General features: G+C 46.7%; 1 protein-coding gene across 3 annotated transcripts in view; it reads right to left on the reverse strand.

Annotated features, from left to right (window-relative positions):
* NAV2 (neuron navigator 2) overlaps window positions 1–13,720 on the reverse strand; it is an 882,771-nt gene that overhangs the window by 770,038 nt on the left and 99,013 nt on the right. For 2 of the 3 annotated variants that reach the window (XM_063728134.1, XM_063728135.1), the window contains one exon: window positions 3,262–3,916. In XM_063728134.1, coding sequence (XP_063584204.1) covers window positions 3,262–3,336 — 75 coding nt within the window. In that variant the 5' untranslated portion in view covers window positions 3,337–3,916. Of the gene's footprint in view, window positions 1–3,261; window positions 3,917–8,957; window positions 9,066–13,720 lie in introns of those variants that run through there. The other variant, XM_024254960.2, reaches the window with a different exon arrangement.

Raw genomic sequence — 13,720 nt, forward strand, 5'->3', positions numbered from 1 at the left:
AACATTTGCATCATTGCAGGAAGTTCTGTTGGAGAGCACTGATCTAAAACATAGGCTTCAAGAAAAAAGTGGCTTTGTATGTCTGGTTTATATTTAGCTCTTAGAAAGGTGCCTGGCACAAGGAGGCACTTCATAAATACTTGAATAGATGAATACTGGAATTATGTAATATCAAAAAACAGAGCCCAAACCAAAAACCTGGAAACATCCTAAATATACATCTATAAGGGATTAGTTATATAAATTTTGGCACTTCTACAGTGTAACTCTATCCAGTGACTAAAAGGCATGATTTGGGTGTGTATGTAATGACTCAGACAGACACCCACATTATTTTAAATGACAAAGCAAGCTTCCTAAAAATATGTATGGCATGAATCCATTTTATTAAGAAACACAAACCAAAAAAAGTCAAGAATAATATGTACGAAACTGTTAATAGCAGTCACTGCTGGATAGAATTAGAGAAATGAGAAATTTATATTCTGTATTCTTCTATAATGTTCAAATTTGTGATGTGTATGTATTACTTGAGTATTTTTTAAAGATTTAAAACAAAATCACATGCAGCCCTCTAAGAACAAAAGGAAAAAAAGAAAGCCCACATTGCAATCTATCCCAAGGATATGTGGAACATTTCTTAAATATTTACCAAGTGCCAAAGTCCTTCCCAGCTTTATTCCATTTAATCTTAATAATATCCCTACAATAACATCCCCATTGACCTATGTTGAAAATGTAGACTCTAAAAATCAGAGAGGTTAAGTAGGTTTCCCAGGGTTTCACAGCTAGCACACAGCACCATTGGCATTTGAACCCAGGTCTCTAGTTCTATAGTCCATGACGCTTTTCACTGCAGAAGGTATATGCATGTACCCACAAAGAGCCAGATCCTAGTTGGCCCTAAACTAGCCATTTCATCCATATGAAACCCTGAACAATCACCAAGATACAACCAGGTGCATGAGAAGTGGCTTTTCCTTCTTGGGACATTGGGAAATACAGCGAAATTGAATCTAGCTAGCCCTCTGCCTTGTCTCTTGACTTATCTCACAATTGTCTTTCCCTAAACATCTCTTACACACAGACAGAAATGCCAGGAGGATCTCGTGCCAATGAATGCTTGGTAACTTAAGCATGCTGGTGGAGACTTCCCAGCTCTCCAGCAGATGCCTCGATTGTGCCTTTGTTGGATTTTCAGCCAATCCCCCCTGAAGAGGAGTTTTCAGCTCACCCGAGGTATATGAGCCAAAACACTGTAGAGTCGCCTTTCAGCTTCGTGGACAAGACATTCCAGGCTGCACGCTGAGAGGCTTGTTTAGCTTCACACTTGACGCAAATGGGGTGTATGTTTACCCACAAACACACACATGCACACACCAACAGAAGCTGCTGCCGCCAACAGAAGCTACTGCAGTGGCGGTATTTCTAGAAGCCCAGAAACTGTACTCTGGGCAATGTGGAACTCGATCACAATGCCTATCAGGAAAAACAATCTTGTTCTTTCTGTGCAAAGTTTCAACCACAGCCCAGAAAATTCAGTAGAAGATGAAATGTAATACTCTATTAAGCCTTATTTTGCCAGTGCAAGTGAGAGCTCACTCAAGCATGGAGAGTCATTAAAATGGATCTTACATATATCATTATAAATTTAATAATCGCCATGACGGCTAGAGTTCAAGTTAAAATGAATGTCAGCTGAGCATGACCAATTGATGTTACCCCAGCTGCCGCAGAGCCTCACTTGGGGTTATATTCTACTTCCAGAGGCTCCATAGTACATGTGGACCCAACGCAGCCAGAGCCAAGAACAGATGGGAAATGCAGACATCTACACCTAGCCAAAAAGAAGCCATCATAATTGCATATTATCTTGCTGTACCAGCCCAATTAAAATTGTCTACAGTGTCAAAGGCCCCAAATGTTCCTCCACTAAGTGTCTGGATACCAAACTTGGCTAATACTTAGTAAAATGCAATCAGTCCTGGGTTCTGTTCACAACTATTATTGATTTTTCTCCTATCTCTCCAAAAGCTTCTGTAGAAATCGGAGTAGACAGGTCTAGTAGGTTACACACTTAATAAATCAAACACCACAAAACAAATCCCACTTATCTAGGTTCCCAAGATAGTGGGCATTCTTCCCAAATTACAGTGACAGCAGTTTCGGAAATTGAATTTTTTGTTAGGAATGGAGTCAATATTTATGTTTATAAAATGTTTATTTTTGTTTATTTTTATCCTTGGAAAGTCAGAGAAAATGCAATACAAAATCCTTTTTCATACACACACACACACACACACACACACACACACACACACACACACAGAGCCATATAAAATTATAGGGAAGAGTCAGAAGGACAGTTTTCATCTCCATGTGTATTTCACACTGGGAAGAGTCAATCTCTGAGACTCAGGAGGAAAGGGATACTCACACCACTCTGAAAGAACATCAGAAGTCTTTTTTTTTTTTTTTTTTTTTTTACCATCCACAACATTTCAAAGGAAATATCAGAAATTATTTTCAGCTCAACACAAATTTGGACTCTGCTAGAACTGTATTTAACCCTTGCCACCCCCTGGTCTTAGCTATGCCCCAAGAGTGAGAAGATGTAGCTTCAACTTTCTTCCTAGACAACCAACCACTCTATGCTACTCCCCAACGTGTCTGCCTTTTAAAGACAAGTTGAACTTTAACTGGTAGACACAGGTCCTGGGTGACTGCAGCTTTCAGACCAATGACAGCAAATGACCTACACTCAACAGGCCATTTTAAATGGCTGTGACATTCTCACAGATAGGGCCAAAGAGTGCAGTAGAATATGTTTTTGATCCATAAACACAAGAGCCAGTTAACCACACAGAGAATAATTCAAACAAAACCTCCGCTGCAGGAGCAACATTTCCAAAAGGTGCTAAGAGTGTGTGAATCCCGAAGGGGACTTCAGTACAAAGAAACTCATATTGGACTTTGAGAACACCAACATTTTTTGTTAACTCCCTCAGTTAACGCTTATAAATCTTTGCCTTTTTGGCTGCCAGGACTGAATTTTTTTCCATTTTCTTTATCTTTCTTCTTGCCTACCAGTAAGTCAAGACACCCAACATCAAGACGTAGCAAATCTCAAGCCACCATGCCACCTCCTTCCGGAGAGAAAGACAGACAAGCATGCTCAATGATGACCACCTGTGCTCTCTGAATCACACTTAGCAATTCCAGCACCATAATCCAATCAAGCAACAAAGTTCTGCCACTTACCCTCTTTTGATCTTCCAGTCCGTGGGTAACTGGCTTTCTCTTCTGCTGTTGGCTGGACTCAGAAACCGATTCCATTTCCCAGAAATAAAATCCTCTCTCTCCTTCAGCGATGCTTCCAAATCCACAGAGGAACAAAATAACCCACACAAAAGTGATGCATGCAACCACCAGACAGAGTTCCCGCCAGCCAAGGAAATCAGCACCACCTCTTCAAAGGTCTTCCTGTCTTCTTAAAATCCACTCGGGAACCTCACTCAGCACCGCTGCCTTTGCAATGAGGGTGACTGCTGCCGGCATCATGAGAGCTAAGTCTTGGGGTTTTACTTTAGGTCTGAGACTCCCTTCATGAGAGCCCAGAGGACAGATTTGGGCAAAGGCAAGTCCATATCCTGAGGCACATACCACATTACTGCCCCAGAAACCCTTTCCTTCACTGTCTCCTTGGCACAGATAATTTATATGTCAATAACAATGTAAATGGGCATTTAATCCACCAAGCTGATAACATCCACATCCCTCTCTGGCAGCCCCTGACTCCCATAAATCACTGCAAACACTGCATGGAAAGCCGCCCCTCATGGCTCCTGCAAGCGTTCATCACAGCAGTGGCTCCCCTCCTGGGCTGTCATCTTCCTTCATGGTGTAAGACCCATACCTGAGGAGAAAATGTTCAACAGTCAGATTTGTCTTTTGTAGAAAAGTACAGATTTTTGAGCTGTCTTTCCCACCACCTGGAGCCACATAGTGAGGCCTGAACCAGGCAGCAGCCGATGATCTTTTTCCAAGCTCCTCTGAGCACATCCATGGACAAGCAACCTCCAGGGGCCTCTCGGGCTCCCCACTTCTCACGTTCTGGAAATAAGCACACCGGAGCTGGAAATGAGTTATCTTTCAAACTTCCATGGGGTGCATGATCATCATCATCATCATCATCATCAGAGAAATAAGGCATCAAAGTATGAAGAGACAGAGAAGCAATGGTCTGTGAAGCACAAAGCATCAACATTTTTCCCCCAATTACAGCTGCAGGAGGCAGTGTATGGCAGGCGAGACACCAGGGTCCTCAGGGAGGGTGAGAAAGAGCAGCCGAGATTGTCTCAGGGCCGAAAAGCAACTGTCTATGGAGCCGCATTCCCTGCCTGGGAACCTGCAGATAGAGCAGACACTCAGTCACCTCCTGGCTGACGTCACAGAAGCTTGGAGGGACAGGGAGGGAGGAGAGAGGAAGGAACCTCTGCACCAAGAAAAATATTCACACTTGGTACACCCTCCCATAAGTAGTCCAAGAGGTGGGGACATATCTGAGGATCCTATGAAGATCATGCATCAACAAGTAATTATGAATGCCTCCTCCCACAACACCAGCACCATCAGGAAGGAAAGGAATGGGGGGTGGGGAGCTCTTTACTAAAAGGCACTAGTCTTGCCAGCATTTGTAATGAACGCACTAGCCATTCCACAATTCAGGCCATGCCAGCCTCCGGGAGAGCTGTGGCCAGATCCGGCCGCAGCGGGCACTAGACAGAAACCCACAGACCCTCCCTTGCAGCTGTCCTGACTGGTGGCTACTTTGGAATAAGGCCGAAGCCATCCCCTATCACAAAAGGCTTCCGCACAGCTCAGTGCCAAAGCAGGTTAAGAGGCGGACATGAGACTGGGCCACAGAGGGCTTGTGAGGGGGGAGGAGGAGGAGAAGGACTAGCAGATGCTTGGGAGAGAAGCAGTAGAGGGGATGTGACTTCGCAGGTACATCCATCTTAATTCAAGGCTTGTCCCACACACGTGAAACACTCGGCCAGAACAGACTTCTGCAAGTGAATTCCCAAGTCACAGATGTTCTGAATTTGGTAAGAATCAGTGAGGAGCAGAATGTTCAGAAGGTTATCTTGTATACCCAAGAGTGGGTGACATTATAGACAGAATGACTGAAGCCCTCTGCTGACCCAGGAAGTAGCTGAGCTTTTAGAAAAAAGTAGATACTCTCTTGCTGCTCACTACCACTATCTCCACAGCCTCTTCAAGGGATCCTTTGCAAAGGTGAAACCTCAGAATCATTCTTTTTAGCTCCAGACCACAATGCAAGTAAACTCTGACAAACTGGCTATACATATTACCCTTTTCTGAATCCAATTGAAACCTCAAACTAAAAGACTCAGGCAGACCTAGGTTCAAATCTCAACACTGCAGCTTCTTGTGTGGCCCTGAGCCAGTAACTTAATCCAAATCTCAGTTTTCTCATCTATAAAGTGAGGAAAATGGTACCACACAAAATTGGAAAGATCAAGATCACCTATTAACACAGAGTAGGTGATCAAATGGTAATTGCTAACATGTACTGAATGTTTGCTATATGCTTAGCGCTAACTACTGCTTCATGTATTCATTTATTCAGCACATCTCTGTTAAGGGCATGCTGTGTGTCACTTCTTTTGCTTCAAATAGAGATGTTTAGCCTTGTATTCGAGATGAGACGACTGAAGATAAGAGAGGTCAAGTAACTAGCCTAGAGTTACACAGCGAGGAAGTGTGGGTCTAAAATTTGAACCCAGGTCTGACTTCAAAGTTCCTGCTCATATCCATGCTCTCTGGAAGGAGTACTGTTGTTTGGCTTTTCACAAGCAGGCTGAGTTCAGAATCTACACTTTTCATAGCTACTGGCCCTCCTCATGAATAATAATAAAAGAAAAAAAAGCCAGGTGCCAAAAAGGGTCTCCTGCTTGGAAGGCCTTCTCCATTGGGGCTGCCTCATTGATAGCTCTGGGCTTTCTCTGTATCTGAGAACAGCTCTGCACTCTGTGCCAGGCCCCTGTGCTGGAGCTCCCTCCCGGGTGAGACCCTGTCACATCCCATCACACCAGCCGGCACACACGCCCCAAGCGCACATGGGGACAGACGCTGTCGCCACAGAAATACCTCCCAACCAGCAGGAAGTGGGAGGATGTTCAACACCTCCTGTGAGCCTTTTGTTTTTTTCTAGGAGTCAGTCTCCACCAGTTCTGGGGCTGTTGCTGTCCTTGTGCTGGAGCCAGAGGGGAGAGAGTTACAGGAGAAAGAGGAGAAGCAAGGATGCTGTTGTCAGCTAGCTAGCTGCCACATCCAGTCTATTTCCTGACTGGGCAGAGGGGACTTCAAGAGAGTATGCTCTGATGTAAAAGCTCTGGTTTCCTACTGCCAGAGAAATCTCAGGATGTTTAAATACACTTGAATGAAAATAAGCTGAAAGAAAGGACTCAGGAAACATTTAACTGAATTGTTGAGAAATGGACATGCTTGCTGGATTGATCCCTAAATGCAGCAATGTATCAGCAGCTTCTCCTCTCTGTGTCATAAGTCAGTCAGGAGCAGCTGCAAGGGAAAGGAGAAAAACAAGAAGGCTTGGCCAAACTGCACCATAAGATGAGTGGGGAGCATTGAGGGCAAGCCCTGGCTTCTCCTCAAAGTTCAGAAGACAAGCCCAGTCTTACTGAAGATCTTCTGAACACACTGCCAAGACTTTTTCCTGCCTGGTACAAACAGCCTCCAAAAGGCTTCAAACTCCCATTCCACATCTGCCCAAATCCTTCTTCCTCTGGGCAACCCCCGGCGGTGGGAGGGCGGGTGGGGCGGAGGTTAAAGACGGGTTTGGAGATATAGCCCAGTACATAGATGGTACAGGAAAAAGCTGCCTAGTCTTAGAGGTAGAAGCATCCTTCAGAGGGACCCGCTGAAGTCCCTTCCTACAGTAAAACTTCATTCCCTGTTAAATGCCAATTTAGGATTCCAGGTGCCAGACAAGTCACAGGCCAGGCCTTCTTAGGTATAACTTACTCCTTTTGCCGTGGGTGTTGGAATTGTGAGCCCAGCTTTGGCAAAATATCCTTAGATTTTCCCAAAGTTTGCAAAATCAGGCAATGCCCCTCCTCACTCCTGTCCTTCTCTCCAGTGGCTGCCGGGACTAGGGAAACTGTTTTTTAAATCTGGATTAAAGGTTGGAGGGCTGGGGGGCCTGACCTGTCTCATCTTATACCTGGAGTTAAGCTTCTAAAAGAAGGGTGCATCTAAAAGAAGGGTCTTTCCAACGGTCTAATTAACACTTATCACCAAAATCGCATTTTTAATTAGCCCTTGGTGTTAATAGGGGAAACAGAAGAGCTTCTTGGAAATCTAACTTTTCATTAATCAATCAATAAATAAGTTACATAAGAGGTATGAAAGAGAACCAAGGAGGCATGATGGTTTCTGGGCTGAGTTTCTAATCTAGGGGCTTTTTTGCTCCCAAAGGGAGCCTGCGAGCCGGCCACTTCTGCTAAGCCACAGGGGAGGGAGGGCTGACCCAGCCGCCAACCCTGGCGCCTTTATCTGTGCACTGCGAGCGAGCGGAGCGTGCTCCGCCTCTTCCCTGAAGAAAAGAAAGGATCACACACAAAAATAAGTCACTAGGGCCCCAGCTGGGCGACGCGGGCTGCCACCGCCGCCGCCTGAGTCCCTTTGCAGGCAAGAAAGGAGCCGGCTCAGCGGAGCGCACACCCGGGAGGCACCGCGGCTCCCAGTGCTCGGGCGCCCCCTCCCCGCCCGCGCCCTAGCCCGCCGCCCGCAGCTAACCGGAGCGTGGGAGAGCGAGAGCCAGGGGAACCGCAGGCCTGGCCTAGTTGCCCCCGGCTTGGCTCGGATCCGATCCACCTACACCACCCCCACCAACACATAACACGTATGGACAGACAGGCACAGCGAAGAGACATAGACCGACACAAGCACAGCAGATACTCGCAGACATGCAGACAGATACACATACAGACTTACAGACGCACATCCATATACACAGATAACCATAGAAGCTCAGATTACAGACGAGGAAGCACGCCCTCACAGAGGGACCCGCGCAGACAGGTACTGGACCTACATTCGGAGACAGACGCAGCTAGAAAACAGAGGCGCAGACAGAAAACACACACACTCATAGATACACCTAGAGACTAGCACACAGACAGGAGGACACACACAGACTGAAAACACAGAGACGCTGACAGAAGGATCCACAAATAGCGGTATTCAGACACAAGCACCTGGAGAGGGCGTTCACAGACACCCATGCCAACAGCAAACACAGAGGGACCCAGACGCGGAGATACACCCAGAGACACAATCACGCAGAGGGGAACCCGCAGAGACACGCAAACAGGACAGTCAGAAACACAAAAACACGCACAGGAGGTGGCACAGCCTCAGGCACGTACGCCCAGAGGGACACACACCCACTCCGGATGGGGGCGTGAGCAGTGTCGCTGGAGGCCGGGAAAGTGCGCCCCCGAGCTCGCAGAGCAGCCTCGGAGCACTGCGCCGGGCGCCCAGCCCCGCATCTGCTGGGGAAGAGTTTCCCAGCGCATCTGTGAACAAGGGCCCCCCGGCGGTCATCGCGCACGGGTGGCTATGCGTCCGCTGGCCCGGTATCTGTGCTGCGGCCGGGTGACTTGAGAGGCCCTGGCCCTCGGTCAGAGTCCCGCAGCAGAGGTGTGGCCCCCGAGCCTCTCAATGAGGGGCCGGCCCTCTCCCCAACGGCAGTCCCCACCCTGCTCTGGACCCCGGAGCTCAGCACAGAGCATCCCCAAGTCCTCTCCTCCTTGCCCACCCAGTTGCACCGCAAACTTTCCCAGGCCGGTCCCGCCGCCGGGCAGTCCAGCCGGACCCGACCTGGGGGAGGTAGCATAGGGGGTTCCTACCTGCGCCCACACCGGCTTCGCGGAGCCGCCTCCTCCAGCCGGTCTCGCACTGCACTCCGGCCCGCGCTTCTCAGCCGCGGCCGCTGCCGCTGCAGCCGCTCCTTGCCCTCCCGTTACCCGGGAAACCGCCTCCTCCTCCCTCCCGCCAGCCAACCAGTGCAGTTCACATGGCGCCTCGCTGCCAATCGGCGGCCTCACCACCCCGGTCCCCTTCCAGGGTCCCGAGCCCTTTCCCAGGCTAGGGGACCAGAGAAAGAGAGAGGGTCTCTCTGGAACTGCTGCTATTCAATGGCAGACCTGCCAGGCAGAGACATGCCAATCATGCCTGCTAACGCCCTTCTTCTGTGGGATAGACGCACCTGACACTTTAAGGAAGACCTGTATCGTTGGACAACCTGAGTTAGAAGATGCCTCCGGGCACCTGGTTCAGCCTCCCACTAAATCCAGGAATCCCCTGGACAGGATCCCATCAGGGAGCTGTCCAGCCTGTGTCCAAACACCTCTCTGGATGGAGCTCTCTGAAGCTCCCAAGACAGTGCTTATTGCCTTCCGGATTGTAGAGCTCTGGTTGACAGCAAGCTCTTTCCAACACCGAACTGAAATCTGCCTCCATGTCAAGACCCGTTTCTGCTTCTTGGACATGCAGAACAAGGATCCCTGGGCCACCTAACAGCCAGACCTTCTATAACCTAGATGGCAACGCATCCTATCCCCAAGGTTACCCATCTCCGGACAGTCATTCATTCTTCTTGTCTTACCCAGGGCCATTTTGGAATCTGGGAGGCTTGTGCTCTCCATGTTCCTTATCTCTCTTTCATGGAGTGGCCTGGTACATAAGTGCCCACATGAGAGGGTATCAGGAACCCAGTACTGCAAATAAGACTTGAACTTCTGAAAAAATGTTCTCTCCTCTCCTAAGTTGAGGTGAGGTCCAAAGAGTAAAAGGGGAGGCCAGACATGTCTGGAAAGGCACTACCGTGGACATTTCTCTCTTTCCACTCCCCCTCCAATCCTATCATCCAATCAAAACTTGCCCCATCACACAGGGTGCCCAAGGTGGGAAAGCAAGGAGTCCTATTGGTCTTGGCAGGAGAGAGTCCTGGCCTTTCCAAAGTCTCCAGGTTCCACCCGGCTGCAGGGCCTGTCCATAGCCACAGGCAGATCTTTCTATACGACTGTCTGGTGAAGACCAGGTGGGTCCAGCATTCTCAGGGTGTTATGTACACAAACATCCCATTAGAACAGGAGCTCAAGACACACACCAAAGCAGAAGGCCAATCCTGCGGCCGGGCCCCTATTCGGGAGGCAGGAAGAGATTGGGGCTCAGGAAGGGAGCTACACTTGTCTGGCATCAGAGCAGGAGGGATTGATGAGGACCAGACAGTACCCAGCTGGATCTCTGCCAGCTCCAACCATCACTATCCAGGTCTGGTTGTAGGAAGGAAGCCCAGCTGTAGGATGAGGGGATGGCAGAGGTGAGGGAATTGCAGCTGGGGTGGAAGCTCATGCTCACTCAGAAACATTCACATATATTACACTCCTGGGCCCTGTCCCAGAGAGGCCCATTGAGATTGCTCACAAGACAGAGCTACAAAATAAAACCCATGCTCTTTGTGAGCCAGTCAGCTCAGAGAGGCTTGCAAGAAAGTCTCTCTGAGCTCATGCAAGGAAGAAAACCAGTAGGGTCATAGTAGGGAAGTGACATCATGAACCCAGTCATAAGGAGTGTGATATAGTTAGAAGAACACAGACCTGAGTTAGACAACTTGGGCTGAAATCCCCTCTCCACCATCATCAACAATGTAATCTTGTCTCTGAACTTAGATTTGCTCATCTATAAAATAGGGAAGTTAATATTCCCCTTCGTATAGATGTTATAAGGATTTGATGTGATCATGGATGAGCACAAACTTTGTAAACAATAATATACCGTACAGAGAATGACTTTTACCAATATGCCCACTTTGCCCCTGTGATGGTTCATTTTATGTGTCAGCTTGGCTAGGCTCTAGTATCCAGTGGTTTTTTTGTTTTTGTTTTTTTGTCAGACATCATTCTAGATGTTTTGGGGAAAGTATTCCATTAGATATAATTAACATTTAAATCAGTAGACTTTGAGTAATGCAGATTATGCTTCCTAATGTGTGTGGGCCTCATCCAATCCATTGAAAGCCTTAAGAAAAAGATGGACGTCTCGAGGAAGAAGGAGTTCTATATATATGTATATTCCATTGGTTCTATTTCTCTGGAGAGCCCTGAATAATACATCCCCTTCCTGGAATGATGATGATTTGCCAGGCAAATCCAAGGAGAAGACACAACCAGGTGGTCAAATCTGTAGCCTGATCATGAGCCTGGAAGTCATTGGTACACATGCATATATTTCCCCAAGTCCAGTACTGGTAGGTGTTGTCTTATTTTTACAGATGTCTTCAACCCAACACTCTGTGCAACAATCTTTCACCTACTAGGGGTGGGCAATCTGGGGAACATTTTTCTAAAACAGCTACCTTTCTCTCCTGCCATTATGCCACTTGCCTTAGTCCCCACCTGCATGCTAGGAGCCAGAAAAGCAGAGTCTTGTCCATGGAGATTCTGATCTCTGTTTCTCTCTCTCTAATTTTTTTTTCTCTCTCTCTCTCTGTCTCTCTCTCTCACTCCTTCCCTCCCTCCCTCCCCACCTCTCTCTCTCACACACACACATAGTGATCTCAAGTGAGAGTTGCAGTGGCAAAGACCTTAACACCTACTGCCAACAGCAAGACAGTTTTTGCCTGAATAAAGGATGACCTATTTTTTTAAATTATAGCCAATTACCCATGTAGGATCCTAACCCCAAACCTGACAGTATCACCTAAAAATAGGGTTACCTCAATTTCAGATATTGAAAAACAGGAACCAGAGTATAACCAGGTCTCCCAGGGAATGGAACCACAAGCCTAGGGACTGTAGAAACTCCCCCTATGGCTTCTGGGGGGAATGCACCTTATCTCCTTTTCTGTTTACTCACCTTCCTCATGGCCTAATGTGACTGCCAGTCCAAGTGTCTACATCAGGATCTCTCAGTGCAAACACCCAATAGAATTTGCTCATAGCCTCTGGAACTTAGTTCAAATTTTCATGAGAGAATCTGATTGGTTGTTGACCTTTGGGACAAATCAGGAGGTCAATCAATGGTGGCAAATAAGAAAGGGACTTTAGAATGGTTAAGCAATGTCAGACATTTATAGCACACAATAAAAAGAGGACAGGCAAAAGTACTTACTTAATGTAGCTTCTGACTCCTAAAACTGAGCCCCTGCTGCTCCTCAGTTTTCTTGTCTTCAAAACAAGAATATCCATGTTGCCCTCCTTCAGAGCTAGGGAATATCTGAAGCAAGTGTATGTGAAACACTTTAGGAAATTAAAGCATGTCCTTTCCTTCCCTAATTTAAGGAAAATCTTCCATCCAATCTTGAGAAGACTTGAGGAAGAAGTAACCAGTCTTAGAATTCTGGTAAGCAGACACAGTAGTAGATTCAGCTTAGACACTGTCTTACATGAGCTGGGCATCACAGAGGTGAAATCTTAAGTACAAAAATGTTCTCTCATGTCTTTAGCTCTCTCTGAATTGGACACAGAGTCAGTTGACCAGCAGACCAGGAAAGGAGATGAAAAATGCATTTTCAACCTTTTTTTTTTCTTTTTGGACTGGTGAACTTTCATTACCTCTGGGGATCCAAAATCCAAATCTAAGAATTTTCCCCCCAAATACTTGTCAGAATTGGTTGTCTTCTGCTCTGGAATCCCATAGTTCTTTGTTCCCGTCTTTTTTACGGCATTTGTCATGTCATACTGTAATCATCTCTTTTCATATTTATCTCCCTTACTACTCATTCATTCAATCATCATTCACTCACTCCTGCAATAAATTGTATTACTTAATAAACATTCTGAGATAGAGTAATGAACCAGGTAGGGAAGGTCCCGCCTCTCATGGTGACAGTGGGAAAAGATGGGAAATAAATAAATATTTAACCCAGATAATTTGAGAGAATAATTGGAGCTAGGCAGAGAATAAAAATAAGATGGTATGAGAATGACAAGGTGCTACCTTCATTTGGGTAGTTGCAGGTGACTTCTTTGAGAAGAAGAAATTTAAACTGTGATTGGTGAGAAGGATACAGCCATGCAGGATCAAGGAAAAGAACATTCCAGAAGAGGCAGCTGCTAGTGCAAAGGCCATGAGGCAGATGGCAGAACTACAAACTTGCTGTGCTCATGGAGCAAAAAGATGGTCAATGAAATTGTAGCATAGTGACTGAGGGGAAGAGCAGTGCAGGATGGATTTGGACAGCAGGCAGAGCCAGATCATATAGAGCCTGAGCCCACTGAAAGGCAACTAGATTTTATTCCAAGTGCTGCTAGAAGCATGGGAGTTTTATGTGTTTGGAAGTGACCTGATATGATTAGATAGATCACTCTGGCTGCTTCATGGAGAATTGACAAAGATGGAAGCAGGGAGTTCACTTAGGATGTGATTATATAGTCCAGGCAAGAGTCCACTGGACCAGAATGGTGGCAAATGGATGGAGTTGAGGAATACTTTGGAGTCAGAATCAATAAGACTTTCTAATGGATTGGAGGTTGAGGGAAACAAATCATGTATATCTAGATTGTTTTTACTTGAGTCACAAAGAGAGCTCCCTCAATGCAGAAGTTATTTCTTGTTTCTTTTCCTATGTCCCACTACTGGAAATGAACCAAGCACATGAGATGCCTAT

Source organism: Pongo abelii, chromosome 9 (assembly GCF_028885655.2).
Source record: "Pongo abelii isolate AG06213 chromosome 9, NHGRI_mPonAbe1-v2.0_pri, whole genome shotgun sequence".
Taxonomy (NCBI): domain Eukaryota; kingdom Metazoa; phylum Chordata; class Mammalia; order Primates; family Hominidae; genus Pongo; species Pongo abelii.